At 41.4% G+C, this 21,401-nt stretch overlaps 2 protein-coding genes across 3 annotated transcripts; one reads left to right on the forward strand and one right to left on the reverse strand.

Moving 5' to 3' along the window:
* The first annotated feature begins 1,324 nt into the window (after window positions 1-1,324).
* Window positions 1,325-14,237, forward strand: nosip (nitric oxide synthase interacting protein). Its single transcript, XM_031871111.1, has 10 exons — window positions 1,325-1,411; window positions 1,589-1,683; window positions 2,672-2,777; window positions 2,873-2,954; window positions 3,611-3,746; window positions 4,866-5,017; window positions 9,069-9,185; window positions 9,965-10,035; window positions 10,123-10,231; window positions 10,580-14,237. The coding sequence occupies exons 2-10, from the start codon at window positions 1,614-1,616 to the stop codon at window positions 10,649-10,651; spliced, it is 915 nt and encodes a 304-aa protein (XP_031726971.1). The 5' UTR covers window positions 1,325-1,411; window positions 1,589-1,613; the 3' UTR covers window positions 10,652-14,237.
* Window positions 11,314-20,532, reverse strand: rcn3 (reticulocalbin 3, EF-hand calcium binding domain). 2 transcript variants are annotated; one of them, XM_031871110.1, is made up of 8 exons: window positions 20,491-20,532; window positions 19,176-19,402; window positions 17,962-18,155; window positions 17,609-17,781; window positions 17,083-17,143; window positions 16,892-16,983; window positions 16,273-16,380; window positions 11,314-11,779 (listed from the first exon to the last, which is right to left on the reverse strand). In XM_031871110.1, the coding sequence occupies exons 2-8, from the start codon at window positions 19,397-19,399 to the stop codon at window positions 11,672-11,674; spliced, it is 960 nt and encodes a 319-aa protein (XP_031726970.1). In that variant the 5' UTR covers window positions 19,400-19,402; window positions 20,491-20,532; the 3' UTR covers window positions 11,314-11,671. The 2 variants fall into 2 exon arrangements, with proteins under 2 accessions (XP_031726970.1, XP_031726969.1); XM_031871109.1 differs by lacking the exon at window positions 11,314-11,779 and adding an exon at window positions 12,587-15,077.
* Between the last annotated feature and the right edge of the window lie 869 nt (window positions 20,533-21,401).

Consider the following 21,401-nt stretch of genomic DNA (forward strand, 5'->3'; position numbering starts at 1 on the left):
GAATATTTTTATTTAATATCACAAAAATAAAAAACAGCCAGCCATTCAAAATATGTTTTCTTAAGTCTGAAAGGTTTACTTTGTTTGCACCACAACAGTACAGAACATAGTATGTTATAGTGTCATACATTTAAGGACTTTTTGGGGGAGGATCAAGAGTGTGACGGTTAAAAAATTGATAATTAAATTTTCCATTTCAAAAGGTAACATTATCATTACCCATTGAGTAATGGGTAATGATAATCCTTGAACTTAAACACACATTGACATTTTACAAATGGAAGACAGTTCTGATGGTGTCCTTAAAGGAATGGTTCACTGCTTTTGTTGTAGCTCTTAGCATAATAATGTTCAACGTAGTCTGTGTTTATAGAAGCAAAAATCATTCAGAGAAATGTTTTCGGCTCACAGTGAGGTTCACACTTCTTTTGAGCATTCCTGCAAATATTTGTTGTGAACACTACAGTGAGATTTACAAAACATGAATTAACTGTTGTAGTTAGCTCATGTGTTAAACGGAACATTTTGGAACACAATCTGATATGGTGGTAAAACACAATATTTTTCTTGTGTATTCAGTTCAGCATAATGGCAACCAAATACCCATTGAACCCTTTGAGTTACAAGGGTTTTGGATTCCAGATCACATACGTGTAGTTCTAAGATCTTTGCACTGGCTTCCTAAGTGTGAAAGAATGAACTTTCCCTGTTGGTTTGCTCTGCTACTGAACCGTCCAGGCCTCTCAGATGGTCTGGGACAGGTCTGCTTACCGTCCCCAGAGACCAAGCTGAACGAGGAGAAGCAGCATTCAATTTTAATGCACCACATATCTGAAACTCTCAGTTCTTTTAAATCAGGAGTGCAAACGTTGCCACTGCAATTTACGACACGAAACCTGGCACCATTCATTCAAATTCAGCCCTGTCGTTTTTTTCTATACTGTTTGATTTGTCTTGTTTTATTTTAACTCATCTTTATCTTCTATCTCATTTGTGTCACTCTTTTAAAATCCTAATCATTTGTGTCTGTTTATATTGCCTTGTGTTTCTTTTCTTACAGTAAGGAGGGTGAAGGTGAAGGTTGAACCATCATTACCGCTATAGAGCACACCCCCTCCGTGTTGGGTTAGGTTTAGGCTATGGGTTTAGGTTTACAGTATACAGTATAGTGGGAAACACACATCGAGAGGGAAACAGTCTTGATACAACAACGGTAAGGGGACATTAGGAGAATTTAAACCAGAAGGCGGCAGTAGTGCGACATGAAGGATGCCAGTTGCCATAAAACGCAAAAGAAGAAGAAGAAGAGGAGGAGGAAGTGGAGTGAGCGGAAGCAGTAGAAGGCGACGACGAAGAAGAAGTTGTGTCGATGTTTTGGTGCTTGCTTCGTAAACTTACACAAGCATCACTGGTAACGTAATTGTTAATCTGTTCTCTAGCCACAACTCTTTTTTTTTTGTCTTTTTCTAATGCAACGTTTTCTGAACACAATCTGTGCATGTCTTTTGTATGTACACATTTAGCAGCTAATGTTAGCATCGATGCTCCCTGCTACAATAACACCACATTTCTCTTTAAACGCCTACAGACCAGCAAAATAAAGTAGAAGTACAATGACGCGCCATGGAAAGAACTGTACGGCTGGAGCTGTCTACACGTACCACGAGAAAAGGAAAGACACAGGTGAGAACCTGTCAAGCTAGCTTTCTTTAACTGTTGACTTACATTTAGCGTTAGCTCGTTTACGCTCCTATATTTCCTGTTGGAACAGGCTTGCTTTGGCCACTTAAAGCAGCTCCTCCACCTGTGTGTCTGGAGGACAGAACAATGTTTGAGTTTCTCATGTTTCAAGGCAGAAACTCATCTTCCTCAATGATACGTTGAGCCACACACTGACAGTAGTTTCATTTATTGTGTGTGACATCGTTTTACGTCCGACAGATGTTCTCACTCGGTTCAGTCTTCTCTGTTTAAGATGCTGCTTCATTTGTCTAGTGAGGCCTTCAAGCGGTCCTATTCTACAGTGAAAGAAAAGTACCCATCGTTCACCTGACTAGATAGTTTCATGTTTTTCTTGAACTACCATAAATGATTTCTTTGTGGACGTGTCCATTACATGCGACTGTGGCTCAGTGGTAGAGCAGGGTCGTCCTTCAATCAAAGAAGGTTCGATCCCCGGCTCCACTAGTCCATGTCGATGTGTCCTTGGGCAAGACGCTTAACCCTGATTGCAGGCTGTTCCTGCGGAGTATGAATGTTACATAGTCCTGACAGGCAGGTGGCATCTCAGCTAGTAGAACAAAGACTTTTTTGAAGGCCCTATTTCTATTTTATGTTTCTCACTTCAGTTTTCCTGAACAGAAAAATGATTAACAGTCTGAATGTGTAGTCGTCCTAATGACACTCAAAGATCAGCTTGGCGGACTTTTCAAACACAAACTTTCATTTTAGAGTCAAACTATTAGTCTAGTATTTTTAGGTAAATAAATGTAAACAATGAGAAGTTGATTAAATTAGAAATGTATCTAACGTCACACGAATGTATTTCACTGTGTGGAGCTGACTGTAATGATATTGCAGGCAGAACGAAGGCAATTCATTCATTGTTGGACAGCAATTCCTGTCTTATCTTCCATTACACCATGTTGTGTGTGCCTCTCCTCCTGCTCAGCGGCGTCTGGTTACGGGACTCAGAGCATTCGACTGGGCAAAGATGCGATCAAAGACTTTGACTGCTGCTGTCTGTCCCTGCAGCCCTGTCAGGATCCTGTGATGACGTATGTTAACATTCAAACACACAAATGAGCTGTATATCCCTGACATGTGACCACATATGTAAACAGTGTTGTCTTGTTTCTGTTGCTGGGCTCAGTCCAGATGGATTCATGTATGAAAAACAGGCCATTCTTGAATACATTTTGCACCAGAAGACAGAAACTGCCAAAAAGATGAAGGTAAGCCCTGTACTTCTGTCTACACCATCTCATGACTTGACTTGTGTCCACACTATTGTTCAAGGTTGTTTTTGTAGAGACGTGTGCCCACAGTGGGACACTTGAACAACAGAAAACTCTTCTTCTTCACCCCCTTTCCAGTTTTTTCAAACTACAAAACTGCATCACAGACAACAACTTGCAATGACTGGCACAGACCACGTCATTATTTCATGGTCAAGCGGTTGTCTGATGAATTGAACATGAATACAGCTGAGAGCTATGCTGACTGATCAGATGCTTGATCATAGACAAAGTTAGCACATTGCTGCTCCTTGACTCTACTGGCACACATCCCCTGACCGTCACTTGGAAGCTCACGTCTTTGTTTTACCAAAACTCCCTCCAACCCGCACGCACTGAAACACTAAGCCAGCGTAATACTGGCAGACTGGAGGCCGTTTTGGAAAAGTTCCAATTTTGGTTGAGAAAGAGCTTTCATCAGCCACAGTTCTCTGTATTAATAATGTGTTGAAGTTACGTTGTTCATCACCTTTTCTTTTTTTTTTTTGTCACAAAAATTCTTAATGCATTGTTTTATACAGATAAATTCCCTTCAATTTTTGCTGCTTCTTTCTGAAAAATTCTCTCTTATGCGTTTTCTTCTAATTCTTCAGGCGTACGAGAAGCAGAAGCAGGCGCAGAAGAGCAGCAGCCAACTTGAGTCCAAGTCAGAAGAAAGAGAGAGAGTGGAGCGGTTTAAGACCAGAGAGAACAGCATTGTGTCCAAACCCATCAACCCATTCACATCTGGTACGTGTGTGTGCCGTTTGTCCTCAAAATGCTGCGTCAGTGTCTCTGAACACTCTTTTTGCTCTTTTTTTTTTGCTCTCATGTGACACAGATCACATTATATTCAGAGTAGGGTGGACACAGAAATCTAATTTGTCGAATGATCGTTTTTTTTGCATTACAAATGGGAAAATATGATTTTGTTATTGTGGTTATATAAATGTAATTAATGGTGCTAATACAGGTGTGTGCCTCCCTAGAAAAGCATACAAAAACTGTAAAAATAAAAACTACCGTTCTTGAACAAAAAGTCAAACAGTTTTTGTCCACAGTGAAAACTGATTCTGAAAGGCTAAACCCCAACATATACGGATCAAAGATGAATATTTCTGAGATGAAATCATGTAGTAAATTCTGGAAATGATTACATGACGGGTGGTGTTTCAAGATGCCAAACAGTAATGTTACACATCTTACTTTAGTTTAGTTGACATAATCATTTCTCACATTTTATTTACTAAATAAAAAAAGTATGTTGCACATCGTATATTAATAAGGTGTTGTTTGAATGTGTGATGCCGCCTAATATTATAAAACGAGTATTTTGCAGAAATCCAATGCACTTTCCATATGGAAACTGAGCATGAGTAAGTAGTTTCACTGGACATTACTGTGCAGGGAAAGGCAGCTCAAATGGCATACAACACATTGAAACACGTCTCTTTATTTTTCAACTTCCATCAATTTAAATTAAAAAAGGGAAAGTTGGCTCAAACTACATTATATCGGTTTGCTGAAAATGTCAGTGGTCCTCTTCACAATGACACTGACTGTCCAGGTCAAATACTCTATTGTTATTTTACTGTCTCAGTCAAACTGAATATAGATGTTGGCCAGAACCTAGAAAGAAGGACAGATGCAGTAAAAGCAAACTTTTGGTGCAGATAAAAAATAATCTGGCATTAATGCATGTACACAGGAAACCGTATCTTTAGCCTTGACATCATGTCTTCATCTTCAAGGATTACTTATTGTCATTACAGGATTGCACAATGAAATGAAGTTGTACTTGTCTCATGCTCCCAGTCATAATTACAACAATGAATTAAGAGAGTAGAAACTGTCACCTCTTCCCTTCAGGACTGAACAAAGGAGGTGAGAAGGGCAGGACAGACAGCAGCTCAGCAGAATCCTCCACTGCTGGTCCAGCCGCCTCTTCCAGCCAGAGCCTGCCCAGTTTCTGGATCCCCTCTCTGACACCAGTGTCCAAGCCCACCCTGCTCAAGAAGCCAGTGAGTGTCTTCTTCCGCTATGTCAGGGCAACCATTGCTGGATGCTAAATCCTGTCTGGAAAAATAACACGTCTTTCAATGAGATTGAAGTCAGAGAAAACCCTTTAGCTGAGTGCTCTTATGTCTCTTTAGCAGGAAGTTGGTGAAAGTTTTGCCCCTTTATGTTGGTCAGATTTCAACATGTTGGTCTAATGTGCGAGTAATCACCCTGGTCACTTTGGTGTTAAAGTCACGGTGGTAATCCTTTTGATATCACCTTCAACACGACACACGAATGCTGTCACACTGCAGCAGCTCAGGGTGAAACATGCAGAGAGAGATGCTTGTATTGTGATGTTACCACCTTCTCAGATCCCTGACACTAATGGTGCTCCCTCTGATGTAACTTCAATGATGAACTGAGTTCATTGATTAAGCATGGTGGCTCTTTCTGTAAACGTGCTGTGATGTCTGATGTATGGAAGGTTGGTGGTCTGATCCCCGTGTTAGGATGTACAGTGGGTACGGAAAGTATTCAGACCCCTTTAAATTTTTCACTCTTTGTTTCATTGCAGCCATTTGCTAAAATCAAAAAAGTTAATTTTATTTTTCATTAATGTACACACAGCACCCCATCTTGACAGAAAAAAACAGAAATGTAAATTTTTGCAAATTTATTAAAAAAGAAAAACTGAAATATCACATGGTCATAAGTATTCAGACCCTTTGCTCAGTATTGAGTAGAAGCACCTTTTTGAGCTAGTACAGCCATGAGTCTTCTTGGAAATGATGCAACAAGTTTTTCACACCTGGATTTGGGGATCCTCTGCCATTCTTCCTTGCAGATCCTCTCCAGTTCCGTCAGGTTGGATGGTGAACGTTGGTGGACAGCCATTTTCAGGTCTCTCCAGAGATGCTCAATTGGGTTTAGGTCAGGGCTCTGGCTGGGCCAGTCAAGAATGGTCACAGAGTTGTTCCGAAGCCACTCCTTTGTTAATTTTGCTGTGTGCTTAGGGTCATTGTCTTGTTGGAAGGTGAACCTTCGGCCCAGTCTGAGGTCCAGAGCACTCTGGAAGAGGTTTTCTTCCAGGATATCTCTGTACTTGGCCGCATTCATCTTTCCTTCAATTGCAACCAGTCGTCCTGTCCCTGCAGCTGAAAAACACCCCCATAGCATGATGCTGCCACCACCATGTTTCACTGTTGGGATTGTATTGGGCAGGTGATGAGCAGTGTCTGGTTTTCTCCACACATACCGCTTAGAATTAACGCCAAAAAGTTCAATCTTGGTCTCATCAGACCAGAGAATCTTATTTCTCATAGTCTGGGAGTCCTTCATGTGTTTTTTGGCAAACTCTATGCGAGCTTTCATATGTCTTGCACTGAGGAGAGGCTTCCGTCGGGCCACTCCCCCATAAAGCCCCGACTGGTGGAGGGCTGCAGTGATAGTTGACTTTGTGGAACTTTCTCCCATCTCCCTACTGCATCTCTGGAGCTCAGCCACAGTGATCTTTGGGTTCTTCTTTACCTCTCTCACCAAGGCTCTTCCACGATTGCTCAGTTTGGCTGGACGGCCAGGTCTAGGAAGAGTTCTGGTCGTCCCAAACTTCTTCCATTTAAGGATTATGGAGGCCACTGTGCTCTTAGGAACCTTGAGTGCTGCAGAAATTCTTTTGTAACCTTGGCCAGATCTGTGCCTTGCCACAATTCTGTCTCTGAGCTCCTTGGGCAGTTCCTTCGACCTCATGATTCTCATTTGCTCTGACATACACTGTGAGCTGTAAGGTCTTATATAGACAGGTGTGTGCCTTTCCTAATCAAGTCCAATCAGTTTAATTAAACATTGGACTCCAATGAAGGAGTAGAACCATCTCAAGGAGGATCAGAAGAAATGGACAGCATGTGAGTTAAATATGAGTGTCACAGCAAAGGGTCTGAATACTTATGACCATGTGATATTTCAGTTTTACTTTTTCAATAAATTTGCAAAATTTTCTACATTTCTGCTTTTTTCTGTCAAGATGGGGTGCTGAGTGTACATTAATGAGAAATAAAATGAACTTTTTTGATTTTAGCAAATGGCTGCAATGAAACAAAGAGTGAAAAATGTAAAGGGGTTTGAATACTTTCCGTACCCACTGTAAATGCAGAGGTCAAATCTCATGTATGTATGTAATTATTAAATTGCATTTCTTCAGGAGATTTAACAGAAACCTGTCTGGATGACAAATACCGATCAAGCCAGCAGTGTTACATATTCCATGTCTTAAAAGCAGTGGCGCTCCTTGCATTTTATACCTGGCACTGAAGTGCTGTCCTGCAACTGAAACACCTCCTAATAACGTCATGATGGCGCCACAACTACAGTTATTTGTTTCTCGGGGTGTAACTACACATATTCGTATTAAACCGTTCGGTACGAGGCTTACGAACCGAACAATACGTTTGAATAATACTAGTGCATTTGGAAAATGCAGAAGCTTAAATTGTGGGAAATATAATGTTTTCGGTGGACTGCGCTCACGTAGCAGACAACGGGCTTTGTGACCTCTGAACCCGGAACAAAACAAAAGACAGCTGAGGCGCCGCACTTCTGGGAGGCTACGCTAAACTAGCTTAACAAACAATAACTCGGCGCATGACGGTATGCTTCGTAATTAACGGACAATGCATATAGTCCAAATCTATATGATTAACACAATGACAACAACAAACTCACAAGAACCAGTCACATATATTCATATGACAACAAATCAACCCAGCAGACCTGCATCAACACGCATTCTGCTACACCCTCGAGGGCCATTCAGATATTAGATGTAAAAAAACAAACGCAGTTGACTTACCAAATGCTGTTCACTTAAAGACAAACTCCATCCTCCTTTCTTTGTTGACAAAGAGTTTAATCCCACGGTTAAATCCCAACCCACAAATCTGTTTCTCCTCTTTCAGCCATTGAGTGTTAAAAAAAAAAAACAAAGCTATGTATAAAAATAAAATAATCTACACCATGCAAAAAATGTCATCATTTCTTCCATATCTTCGAATTTGAACTCTCACTACTCTGACTAATCCTCTGATGGCTACTTTAAGTTTCGTTTCACAATAGTCACGTGCTCGCCCACTGACCAATCGCAGCACGCTGCACCTCACTGTAGAGCTGCACCTGGAAACTGAGCTGCACGTAATGCTGACGTACTTGTAGACCAGCTAGCCGGCTCTGACACGTCAAAGAATACGCCCAACATGTCAAACTAAAGATCTGATTGGTTGAAGACTATAACAATCAACAATATCGTCCCCATTCACTTAAACTGCAAAGGGATTCACTTGTGAGTCTGCAGGCCTCGGGCCTCTGTTCTACCTAGAGACACAGAGGTGAGATCTGATTGGATAAAAGCTCTGCTTAAAACAAGCTGCACTGGAAGCAGAGCAACTGAGGAAGACAGTAGCTGTGCAATGAGAAAATAAGATAATGGGAAAAATATTTTTATAAATTATAATGCATGTAGTGTATTTAAGAAAAAATATAAAATGGCTATAATTTTGTGATTCTGTTTAGGCCAGCAGAGAAGGCCTTGCAGGCCCTGACGGCCCACCACTGGTTAAAAGGGCTTTTGTCTATCCTTCCATCTGCCGAAAAACGTAGATTCAAACTACGACATCTCTGTTATACACGAGATAGATTACAAAGAACTATTCCCTCGGCCCCAGATGTTCTCTGAGCAGCATTAAGCAAACCTGCTTTTTAAAATTTACGAAGGAAAAAAATTGACCAAAATGAGTCGTATCTCCAGAAACCACCACTGTTCACACTCAGGAAATTTGATTGAAATATGTAGTGGGGGGGTGGGTGGACTGGCCACCAGTCCACCCACCCTCCTGTTGGCTTTAAATGTCACGATGTCCTCTGTTTGTTCTGTGTATCTGTCTGTTTGATGTTGACACTACTTTAAAGGCAGAAGGCAGGCTGACTGTGGAAACCCGTCTTCTGCAATCTCAGCTCTCCACTTCTACACTGAAGTAGTGTTATGTGGAATTAAATGTCTCCTTTTCTCTCTCTCCCTGTCAGAGTAAGGCTGTGTTGTGTCCCATGTCAGGACGACCCATTAAGATGAATGAGCTGATCACAGTGCGCTTCACCCCTCTGGACTCCAGCCTGGATCGAGTGGCCCTGCTCACCCACCAGGTCAGTTTAGTTCACATCTTAGCTCATGCCCACGAGCACCCAGGAGCAGATAATCATTGTTACTAACTTAGAAGAACTTCACCAAACATTACTGCATACACACTGCAAACTGTGAAACCTACTTGATGATGAGTTGTGTTAAACTTAAATCAAGTAATTTAACCTGAAAGCAGAGGTGGTCAAAGATCAAATCATTTGCACTTTAATCTGGTGGTCGTGTTCCTGAACTTTACTTGTACTGAAACCAAATCTAGTGTCTGGTGATGTCGTAACGCACATGTCTGTTGTCTGCACACACAAAGAGGACGGTGATTTGACAGCTGCCAACTCAAGTTTATTTCTCACTAAAATCAAAAGTGTGATCTAGTGGATGAAAGTCTGTCTACAGTGATGTGCATATGGCCAGTGTGTTTCCTGATAAAAGGATAGGTCTGGTGTTTTAATACATTTTTCTTATTGTCAACAAATCCCAAAACAAACTGTGACTCTACAGTACAGAGTTAGATGGTATCAGAGACATTGTTAGTAGGATCAAGTCACTACTGATTCGGGCTAATGAGGATTCTGTTTTCAATTCATCTTGGATAATTTAGATAAACTAAACAATTTATTCTGCAAAAATAGTGGAAATTCTAAACTCATAAAACCAAATAGTTGTGGATACGGTGATGGGAAACAGCAAATCCCATTTGAGAAAGTAGGCACGGTCCCTCACGGTCCTGTTCTATGTGATGTGAACAGATCTACGTCATTGGTATAATGCCGTCTTGTCTCTTTAGGACAGGTATGTATGTGCAGTAACCAGAGACGTCCTAGGCAACAGTGTCCCCTGCGCTGTTCTGCGCCCCTCGTGAGTGTCCATACGTCTTCCTCCATTCTGACGTCCACATGTTCAGTGTTCTCTGGCAGCATAGCTGACTCTCTGTTCCGTGTTCAGAGGGACGGTGGTGACTCTGGAGTGTGTGGAGAAGCTGATCAAGAAGGACATGATTGATCCTGTGTCCGGAGACAAGCTGTCCGACAGAGACATCATACCAATGCAGAGGGTACGTGTGTAGTTCTACGTGGGGGAGACTCCGGGTCCTCCATGATTTTGAATCGCTCCATGAATTCTACCGAAGAGATTCTCGAGGTGCTTTCAGACAGCATGTTGTTGCTGTTGACGTGATGGAGAGGGGATAGAGGGAGGGGGTGGGGATTTCCCCCGGCTGCTGTCCACTGAGGACATTACCCAGTGAGACATATAATGGCCTCTGTCTGAAAGCCCATTTACAGTAGCAGGTCCTTTACTGCTGTATGCTGCTCACTAATAAGATCAGGATGTACTGTTTATGTCTTTGGTCTCCCAAAGTAGTCGGATATGACCTTGTGTTGTGTGTTGTGTGTTCTGACAGGGTGGAACCGGCTTCGCTGCGTCTGGAGTTGACCTCCGGGCCAAAGAGGCTCGTCCAGTGATGCAAGTATGAGACGGAGGACAGAGTGTCGACAGCTTTCACCCATTTTAATGGCCTTGGTTGTTGGCTGGCATATATGTTTCTTCTGTAGGTAACTTTTTTCCATCATAGACTGTGAAATTCCTTTCCCTCCTGAATGTCATTTGACCTTTTCAAAACATAGATTTTTCCTTCGATATCTGTGTCTGAAAGCCCGTTTACAGTAGCAGGTCCTTTACTGCTGTGTGCTGCTCACTAATAAGATCAGGATGTACCGTTTATGTCTTTGGTCTCCCAAGATCAAATAAGATCTGATCAGATCTGATAAGATCAAATGATTCCATTCATAGAGCAGAGCTGGTCTTCACCATTCAACCTGTCCCTTTTTAGCAGAAACACTGCATAAACGATAACGCTCTACATGAGAGTAGAATCAAATGGATCATTGATTTATTGCTATGTGCTCCAAAAGATAAGTAAAGTCAAATTATATTTCACGTTCAGAGCCACAGGATTAGTTTCATAGGATGTGCAGCTGGTAATTCTAAAGCTCCTCAATGTTGCATCCTGATGACGAGATACATGTAACCGTTTGAGTTTGTTAATGTCTGTGATGGTCAGTTACTTACGGTTTTAGGCATTAAACTGCACATTACTTTAGTCATTGTTTGTCTTTATTGATATATTTGAGACTTTTAAATCATTCGACACAATGATATTGTTATTTTGACAAAAGTTAATAGAATTGATGTCAGCTGTTTAGGATCAATTCAAGAGAGTTTCAAGTTGTTTTCATTAAACCATAAACATATGGAAACCAATGTTTTTATTGTTTGTAGTTTCACAGATAAAATTCAGTGTCCATATCCGGTCGTAGTGTCTGAACATGTACCGTAGCACGTTTACAGTGCCACTAGAATGCAAGCTGCTCTTATTGGTCAGTTCATACTTGACTGCGCTGCGAGACGGGATGTCCCCACTATCATTGTGAGCAAGATATATTCAACAAAACACCGTGAAAAAGCTTTTTCCTCCTGTGCTGTGGTTCATTTGTCACAGTTCATCATGTTCGTCCACCCTCATCCCTCCGTAGTCGGTGATGCTGCTGGTCATGATGTCGGCCATCTTGTTGAGCAGCTCAGAAAAAGTCAGGCGGCCGTCCTGACAAGCAGAGGACAGGGAGGGATAGAGATATGGAAATAAATACATATTTTATTCTACATTCAGCTATTGGAGAGAGAGATATAAAACCTGAGAGGCTAGAGGAGCAAACCAGACTAGTTCCAACCGTAGTGTATGGCTGAACCGTGTAGCAGAAATGGAATATAATATTCATAACTGTTTTCATTAGTGTAAAATGACTTAAAACTAGGAATGTATTTTTGTTAGCTTAGAGTGAGCCCTTCATATTTACCCAGGGAGCAGGTCCTCTTCATGGCGTCATGTTTCTACAGTAGAACAGCAAACCAAATGGACTCTAGAGAGACTTTCACGTTTCTACGTCACCTGAATGCACCGTATTTCTCTCCCTGCTTGTGAAACTGTCCTAACATGAGCCGCAGAGGGTAAAAAACACCAGCTGCCGTCTGAATTTTGTGGGTTTTATTCTTGACCTGATATATTCTCAACCTGACATGCAACAGAAATTGCATAACTAATACATTCATTCATATCCGACAGTCACTTATATTCATAGTTGTCTAGTACATCTAGTGGGGACATCCTCCAATAAACACTGTAAAGAAATATTATACAGAGCTGGAGTCTGGTGAACTAACTTGTTCACCAGACTTTAATCTGAAAATACTTGTCAGCTTCTCACCAGTCTGAAGCTACACAAGCTGAAGTCCATCTATCACATGTAGCCTCTTCATTTAGTTTCTATGAAAACCTCTAATTCTCATTGTGGAAACGCTCCAAACAAAGGAAAGCTCTTTCACCTGCTGCTTTCATAAGACACATTTCATCAATATTTCTTACCCATGACATTCATCGAGGAAGCACACCACGATGAACCAGTTTAAAGCAAGGCTGGATTACCAACCTGGTTTGTGCTGCTTTACTGACGATGTGTGAATATGCTCCATTAATCAGATCAGATACTGATGCTGACACGGTGCTGAGGAGATGCAAGATTGTATCAACTGACCTGATAAGGGCCTTCAGGTGGGTCCTGCTTTATTAGGTCATCTGGCCATATAATGCAAACATTCATGACCAATAACAAGACACTGAGCTCACATCACACCCTACACCTGCTGTGCTGTTACAGAGCAGCACATAAACATATAATAGAAATCAATCAATATAAAGTTAAAAACACACAAAATCACAATAAGCACATTACTAACAATACTTTTAAACATCCTTCAGATTGGTTGCCCATAAATTCGTTTGTGTCTTCTATTTGACATGAAAGCAAATGGTGAAAACACTATTATGTTTCATAATTTTTACCCTGGTGTAAAATAGTTTGCTTTATTTTGAAGAAAGTACTCAAGTAGCCTAAAGCTAGTACGTTGGGAGTACATTTGATGACTGAAATAATGAGCAGATAGATGATTAATATCTGAGCGTCGCCAACAATCACAGTTTGACTGCTGTTTGGTCTCTGACAGATGAAAGCTGGGTTTCAGTTGGGCTGGTCGATTGTAACTGAGGAAAAGTTAAGTCTGAAAACTAGTCAGAATAAGTGGGACAGGTAAAGACACAGCCTAAATGATGAGTTGGCAAAAGCCTGCCTGAAAACCCCTCCCTACTTCTGTACATTCTTATATAGTTATTTTGCTTTTTTTTAACTTAATTTACTGAATATTCACTTCGTTCTGTCTGCTGTCTTTAAATGTCTGCTTAATTTTATAACGCAATCGTGGTTGTAAATTGTTATGTGTTGTTCGTGATGCTCTATAAAAAGTGGGACAGGTCAATGTAAGATGATTTTACTCATCCTCAAGAGTACTACTGACTGTGAAAATCATCGGTGGCTGAGAGAATAGCGTGATCTTGAAAGAATAGATGTCTAACAGAAAGCATGCATTCGAATCTGGAGGTGTGGCATCTGAAAAATGTCTTCACCATACAGGAAGGGGCCAAAGACGCTATCAAACTGTATTATGGGAGCGTGCAATCCATGTTTCTGGAGCTTGACCTGTACCGGGGAGTAAACATTAAGGTGGCTCAGCCTCTGCTGAACATAAGCCTGAGGTACTAAAGTAACTACATAATAATAATAATGATAATGGTCAGATCAGGAAAAGTATATTTAGGTGGTTTTCTCAGCTGTTAACTCAAACAGGTCATGTTGGACTTTTTAAGACTTAACCCTCTCTCAGGAGCTGCTGGCTCTGAAAGGATTTCTTTTGACTGGACACTGGTGGAGCTGGAAGAGGACTTGAAAATGTGTTGTGCTTTGGTAAAGGAATCCGTACCTGTTATGACACACAACCTGCTCAGTTAACTCATTAAGTGGTAGTTTCCAATACTGTAAATATCATCATAATAAAATGTACACAAAATTACAAATAATCAAGAACAAGGTCAAAGCAATACATGAGATTTGTAAAACAAAAACTGATTGTTGTGTTTTAAATGAAATATAAGTATTCTTCTGGACCACTGATAACATGAAGAGATGTATGAATATGATTCTGCTGAAAGTTGATAAATATCTGTACATCTGCTTTAACACCTTCAGACTAAATGTCATATTGTAGGAAAATAGTCAGAAATATACCAGTAACCAGAAAATCACCTCCTATTCATGTAGAGAGCTACACTGTTCTCATAATCACAATATAATATACACAAATAAATAACAAATAAACTGCATTTGTAGAAAAAAGAAGACTTTAATAGTCAAACCCCCTGAAGTCACTTCATACACTTCTTGAGAGCAACTGTTCACATGCTTTCTGGTAAATGTAACCATCTCAGGTAAAAACTCAGTATCTCAATGTTTGCTGGTCTTCAGAACACGATGTGTTGGGACTACGTTTGAACCTCTCAGGCTCATAGAAAAATAACTGTGTCAGCTGGATGCCAGTGAATGTTGGACATTATCCACAGTTTCTTTAGTTTGTAATTGTGGAGATGCACAGTTTTCATCAGACAACAGGAATGTGTCATCTCAGTTAAAAACCCCATGAGGATATGTAAATGAAGCAAAGAGAGAAGTTTAGCGTCTGTATTCACATACACAGTATGTGAGTGAATGCTGAATTTCAATGGATTGTGTTTGTGTGTATGTGCATGCGTGACCAAAGGTACATAATTACACCCTTTACCCCAGAGTCAGAACCCCCACCCCAAAACCATGGTAACCATATTCTCCCAATGAGCTTCTGACAGCTCATCAAAGTTCATCGTGTCTCCTTATTAAGTCCTCCCCGTAATTGGTGGCCTGGCTGCCCACAAACATGTTCCAGTTGGCCAGAATCTCCTTCTTGGTAATTTTCTGGTCCTGTTGTTTGATCACCAGATTCCATCCAGCATTGGTTTATTGGTTTATGATTGACAGAAAGAGAAGAGGTGATGACAAGCCGGAGTAAGAGAAACAAGACACAGACAGAAGCTAGTTAATAATTAACCCACAATTACCCAATTACATGCACCGTGTTAACTTTTATTCTTGACATTAATTACATTGCCGTGCAGCACATTGTGTAGTGCCCAGTGCATTATACATGATATTGTAGTATGTACAGTGTGTATTCTACTCATTCAAACTAGAGAGAGTAGTAAGGTCCTGGTTTAGTTCTATTTATAGATACTACCTTACCTCTCTTCCGTTTCATCACGATGAAACTCCTGTTGCAGACACAGCGAACCACTGACCTTTGTCAGTTACAATACAACTGTTTGGTATTGCAGTTGCGAGGGGCGACTGTGTTGAAAAGTCCTTTGGTGCATTTAAAGGTGCTACAGACAAGATTGGGAGCATATCTATTGTCTCTCAACAGTTCTCAACATGGCATGGGCTGAGCTGACGACGCACAGCTAACAGAGCTAACAGTGCAAACAACAGCAACAGTGGTGACAGAGCTAAAGGTGGAACCGGAGGGTGGGTGCTACGCTTCTGCAGTGCAGAGCGATAGCCTCAAGCTAACCAGTGGGGAACGCTCACATGCACTAACATTCATTAAAAGCACGCTCAAAATGTCATCGCTTCATCATTTGATCCTATGAGACATTTGTGTGAAATTGTTATAGTTATCATGTCCATTCTTGAGTTATGGCCTCAATATTAAACTTTACAAACTCAGCTGCAAACCTTTTAATGTAGAAGTTGGAAAGTACAATATTCATCCTCTTGTTGCCATGTCATCTGGGTTTCATTTTTCCCAGGAGAGAGCTCATACATTTAATATATTTTAACTGTGTTAGATGTTGAAGCATCTTTGAATGCACCATCAAGGAGAGTTTTCTCAATACTCCCTGCTTACAACTGCATTACCACACACTGACAATGTACTCTCTTGATAAATAAAGTACTGCTCAGTTATCTGCTGTGGCTTTAATGTCTGTCTGGAGGGAAGTGAAAATCCATCCATGAAAACATTCTGCTATTGGAAAATGGTCAATATGGAAGTGTGCTTCAGAGGCTATGGTGGGCAAAGACTGTGTATGGCAGAGGGTTTAAGCAGTGGCAGGTCTACCTTGTCGGTGTCCGTCTCATGGATCAGGTGTTTGGCTTCATTGTCAGCATGGTCAACATCTCCCGGCAGAACCCAGTGGGCTACCTCACCAGCATCCAGGTAGCCATCCTGTACAACACACAACTGCTTTACTGAGGAAGCAACTGTAAGTACGGGCACAGAGGATGCACACAGACATCTGAAGTAAAAAATACACACAACGGTGAAGCTGGAACTTTCTACTTCATGTTCTTAGTTATATTTCCGGTCTACTAAATGTCCATACATTACTTTAATCAGCTGGAGTAACTAGGTACTTTACAAACAAAACATGTGATTGATTAAATATTAGTTATAGATTAAACTATCCAACAGTATATAAAGTACTTAAAATGAGCTCCACTTCCACCAGCTGCAACATTAAAATACTGCTCATGTGTTAATGCTTCAGCTATAATATTCATTAAAACATTCTGAAAGGAACTTAAACTACATTTTGCTGATAATTGTTTTGTACTTTTGCTTAACGCAAATCTAATCCTAAATGTAAGACATTTACTTATTAACAGAGTATTTGTACATAGTCATATTGATAGTTTTACTACAAAGGCTGCGACTGCAGCTTTACTGTAGCTTTTACCTTGTTGGCATCTCTGAACTCGGAGAAATGCTTCTTCTCTGTCTGGACCCAGTCCGGCTCGCCGTCCCCATCCTCTGATGTATACATGTCACCTGTGGAGGCGCAGCAGCACACACACATTTAGGACAGATGTCCTCCAGGTTTAGGAGAGGAGGGGGTGGTTGGTCTGAGAGAACACGGGAAACACCCACCAATGTACTCAGCTATGTCGACCTTGCCATCGCCGTTCTTATCGATGTCCTCCATGGTTTCCTACATGAGAAAATGATGTAGTGCTCATAGTGGTCCAGTCCTGATACTTAATGCATTGAACAAGTCAAGCCCCCTCCTCCTCTGTGTGAGGAGGAGGGGGCGATGAAGGGTAACCTGACACAACCATTTCACTGGTATACAAACGAATCACAGATGTCAGGCTACAAGCAGAAAACATACAACATTATGTGAATACACGAGTAATATTCACAGTAATCACATGTGCTGTGTAGAGCCGAGGTCCGGAGCCTCCCCAGGGCTCACAGGGTTGGGAAACGATATTGATGTGGAAATCTATGCAAACAGATACACATCAGCTGCAAACGTGTATTTATGCTTGTAAAGCATGAAACATATCTCACCCCTGGCTTTGCCATCCATGGAGCCACATTAATACCATGGTAAAAAAAAAAACACTTCATCATCTTATCACCAAAGTTCCTGCTGCTTAGAGAGTTGGTCTACCTGCACCACCACGTCTCTCATGTAATCGTACTCCTCCGGGTGAAGGAAGGCAGTGAACTCCTCACGTGTGGCGATACCGTCACCGTCTCGGTCAGCTGTCTTGAAGCGCCTCTCGTCCCGGGTAAGCATGGACTTATAGGTGGCCTTGTCTTCGACGTCATCAAACTCCTCGTCTGAAAAGCACACTTCATATTTCAGCCATACGGGCATTCGGTTGTTCTGTGAAGATCATGCTGTGAATGCTCCAGAACAGCTAACAAATGGAACTTGAGGTGGCATTGTAAAGGAAGAAAGAAGAAAGAAGTAAAGAAGGAAAAGGGAGAGAGGAAGAGTCATCTTTTACACAGCTTTACCCAGGTAGTATCCGTAGGTGGTGTTTTTGTACTCTTCCCAGCTTATCTTTCCGTCTTGGTTCTTGTCGTAGTCCTTCCAGTGTTTGTTCACATTCTCCGCGATATACCTCCTCTGCCGGTGTTTGATCCAGTTGTGCAGCTCTGCATGGCTGATGTAGCCATCCTTATCCGTGTCAATGCGCTCCACAATCTTCCTGTAGGGAGAGATGGGGTCAGAGTTAAGGATAGGGGTGACTGGAAGCATCTGCTCCCTCCATGCATTAGAAATAGAACCCCAAATACACACAAAACCCAAATAGTACAAAAGAAAAACCAAAGAAAAAGCTGATGAATATGTAAAAACACACAAGTACAAACCTTTGTTATAAGCAAAACTTTGTGTTGCTGCTGTTTACATTCCTCCTGATGTAAATGAAAAAACTAAAGAAATGCTCTACAGTTTGTTTTCATCTCACACCCTTGCAGTCTAGACGGGGGCTGGTTTGTATCTATTCAATCAAACATCACAGCAGTGGTTGATGCAGACACACCTGGCAGGCATCTACACTCAACAGGGACAGCCCATTACTCCGAAACCCCAATAGTCCAAAAGATGTCCCATTAGACAGAGAGCCCATTTGTACAACAGCCTGTTTTCCCTCAACAAACAAACGGCCATTGCTCCGAAAAATACACAATGTTCCTGCAACATAAGCACATGGCTAAATATTATTAAATATTATGCAGAATGATGTCACTGTATCTTAACGATTTGTTTTCCTACTGACGGCATGACCCGCCACTCTGCCTCTTATTACTCGTTGGTTGGGGTGGTTAGGTTTAGGGTGAGAATATCAGGGAAAGTCAACCAGAGGCAGAGTAGGGCGGGTTATGCCTTTGAATAATAATTAACTATGAGCTTCTGTTCGCTGCACCGAGAGTTTGTATTTTTGGAGCAATGGGCCTTTGTTTTTGGGATAACAGGACAATTGAATTTCAGTCCAGTGAGACATTTTTCGGTCTATTGGAGTTTTGGAATAATTGGCAGTTGGCATGGCATCCACTTTACGAGTGTACTTTTATGGTTGTGTTGTCTTTTTCTTGTGTAGGATAAAGGCCTACGCTGGTATTTCATTGAGCAACACGGTGTTGTACAATAAATGAACCCTGAAGCTTGTGAGTGTTGCTGCAGTGGCCAGTGTAGAAAGAGCATCCTGAAGGTCAGTAACACCTACCCTAGTTTGTCTTTGCTCTCCTCGGGGGTCAGCTGATCGAAGGTCTTGGCCTCCTCTTTGCCCAGGAAGGCATCATGGTCGTACTGGAAGCCGTGAGCATCGTCATGGGCGCGGTCACTCAGATCAGCCTGGTGAAGGATGCGCTTCTCCTGAGCAGGGACGGCTAAGGCAGCAGCAGCCAGGAAGCAGAGGGAGGCTAGGGACCTCAACATCATCCTCATCATTGACTGGTGGGGGGGGGGGACAAGAAATGTGATGTGTGTGTTTGAGGGAAGGGGAGAGGGGGATGTCAGAAATTAAGAACATATCCCAAAAAATCGAGTTTAAAGAGTTTCAAGCACAGTACACACGCTTATCAATAACATAAGCATAATACTTGAGGCATGACCTCTGTTTTCCGTTCACATTGCTGATTGAAATGCTTGGAATAAAAGTCTAGAGTCTACAGCGCCTCCCTGAGGTCACAGTCTCAACTGAGGGAATAAAGGCCCAGAGGTGACTGCTGAGGGTATACAGTTCACTCTGACCCATCTGGGGTTAACCTGTTCTTCTGTTGGCCAAGCACCTTATCCTGAGCCTGGAGTTCAGGTGATCAAATAGGGAAGGTATTTAGCACGCTCTCATTGAAAGTTCTGTAAAGACTCTGAGGAGTCTACTGAGGAAAGGAAATGGTCCGTGCATTTCTTTATAAAAGTTTTAAGTTTGGTAGACAGCAGTTACAACCGTACCAAGACATTACTTTCTACAACTGCAATGAAATCCTGCCTGGCAAAAATAGGATAATTTCCTTAGTCTTACCCACATTCAACTCAAAGGTGCTTATTTTGCGTGAATCCACATGGGTTTGTGGAAGAAGGCCGACTACGACCACCTCATCAGCATAATAACCTACTAACAATACTTTTAATTATCAAAGTACAATAGTACAGGAACAAGAACATGTCCTGGATCATTCTACTGACAGTGACTCTCTGGGGTCAGAAAGAGAATCTTTCAGCCCCCATCAATCCTAAAATAATTGGAAGTGTGTCATCACAAAGTTAAAAACGGAGATACAATCTATAAACATTCTCTTCCATTAACGTTGACATTTTCAAACAATTCATAAAATGAAATGACTTGTAAATAGTGTCTTATTTTCCTCTAGCCTTGCAGTCTACATGAACCCATCATTAAACACACTTTCACAGTTTTTCCTTCATGTTGCTAGAAGTTCATCAGCTGTGTAACAGCGCAGCTACAAAAGCACAAATGATACTGTTAGTCAGAGTTATTCTAATGTAATGTTTTAGAGGCAAGAAAGAAGTTAACTCACCAGATTCTTGGCAGCTTCTCGCGACACCTCCCTTCGCAGTTTGAGCAGCAATTCCGTCCGCGTTGGCACTCTGTACCTTTAAATATCAATGTCAGGGAGGCGGGCCTTGTTGTTCAGATACCCAATGACCAACGCCCTGAAGGGGGTTCTAACCAATAAGGAGTAGGACACATTCGTGAAATACTTTTGGATAAATTCTTATTGGCTGTTAACCGCCACGTTGTCACGCCAAAGCGGACTACTGCGTCTTACCTCGAAACTTGACGAGAGTAGCCGATTACAACCGAGGAGATAGCAAAAGCTTCTCTTTAAACACATCCATGATGAAGTCAAACAAATCGGAGTTGCAACGTTTTGATAGTTTAATTTAATGATAAAACAAACTATCCAAACGTACACAGGCCGATGAAACTGTCGCGGAAGTATCAGTGTAAATATAATGAATTCACTTTACAGATCACTTGAATTCTGCAAGAAACACTTACAGGTTCACAGCCTATTCGTTTTCGTCCCTTACGTCAAAACCTACTTAAATACTACATGTTAAAGGAGTATTACCTTTCCAAACTATTTCAGTCAATGGTTATGAGCAGTTTGGATGTATGGAGAATTCACAAATGTGTTAACTTTTTTATGTCAGAAATGTAAACATAACCATTAGGAATGCTGTGATAGCGGAATGGTGACAGCACATGACATATAACTGTAGCATCTCGAGCTCCATTCCAGCCTTTAAATATACCAATACATGTTTACAGTCAAAAGCACAACTTTTCTTTTTGGCTGATATTTAGAGCTTGGGTAGGTAACATTAGAGAAAGGAGCAAAAATAGGCTGGATGTTAACAAGATAGGCTGGTAGACAGGCAAGCTAGGTAGAAAGGAATGTAGGTAGACAGGTAGACAGGTAGG

This window comes from Anarrhichthys ocellatus, unplaced genomic scaffold (assembly GCF_004355925.1).
Source record: "Anarrhichthys ocellatus isolate YVR2014 unplaced genomic scaffold, GSC_Weel_1.0 scaffold56, whole genome shotgun sequence".
NCBI lineage: Eukaryota > Metazoa > Chordata > Actinopteri > Perciformes > Anarhichadidae > Anarrhichthys > Anarrhichthys ocellatus.

Coding starts and splice junctions, on each gene's coding strand:
- nosip (XM_031871111.1), top strand. CDS start 1,614: ATGACGCGCCATGGAAAGAACTGTACGGCTGGAGCTGTCTACACGTAC. Junction 1,684..2,671: donor CGAGAAAAGGAAAGACACAG/GTGAGAACCTGT, acceptor CCTCCTGCTCAG/CGGCGTCTGGTTACGGGACT. Junction 2,955..3,610: donor AAACTGCCAAAAAGATGAAG/GTAAGCCCTGTA, acceptor CTAATTCTTCAG/GCGTACGAGAAGCAGAAGCA.
- rcn3 (XM_031871110.1), bottom strand. CDS start 19,399: ATGATGAGGATGATGTTGAGGTCCCTAGCCTCCCTCTGCTTCCTGGCT. Junction 17,782..17,961: donor CACCTACGGATACTACCTGG/GTAAAGCTGTGT, acceptor TGTGCTTTTCAG/ACGAGGAGTTTGATGACGTC. Junction 17,144..17,608: donor TGAGAGACGTGGTGGTGCAG/GTAGACCAACTC, acceptor TTTCTCATGTAG/GAAACCATGGAGGACATCGA.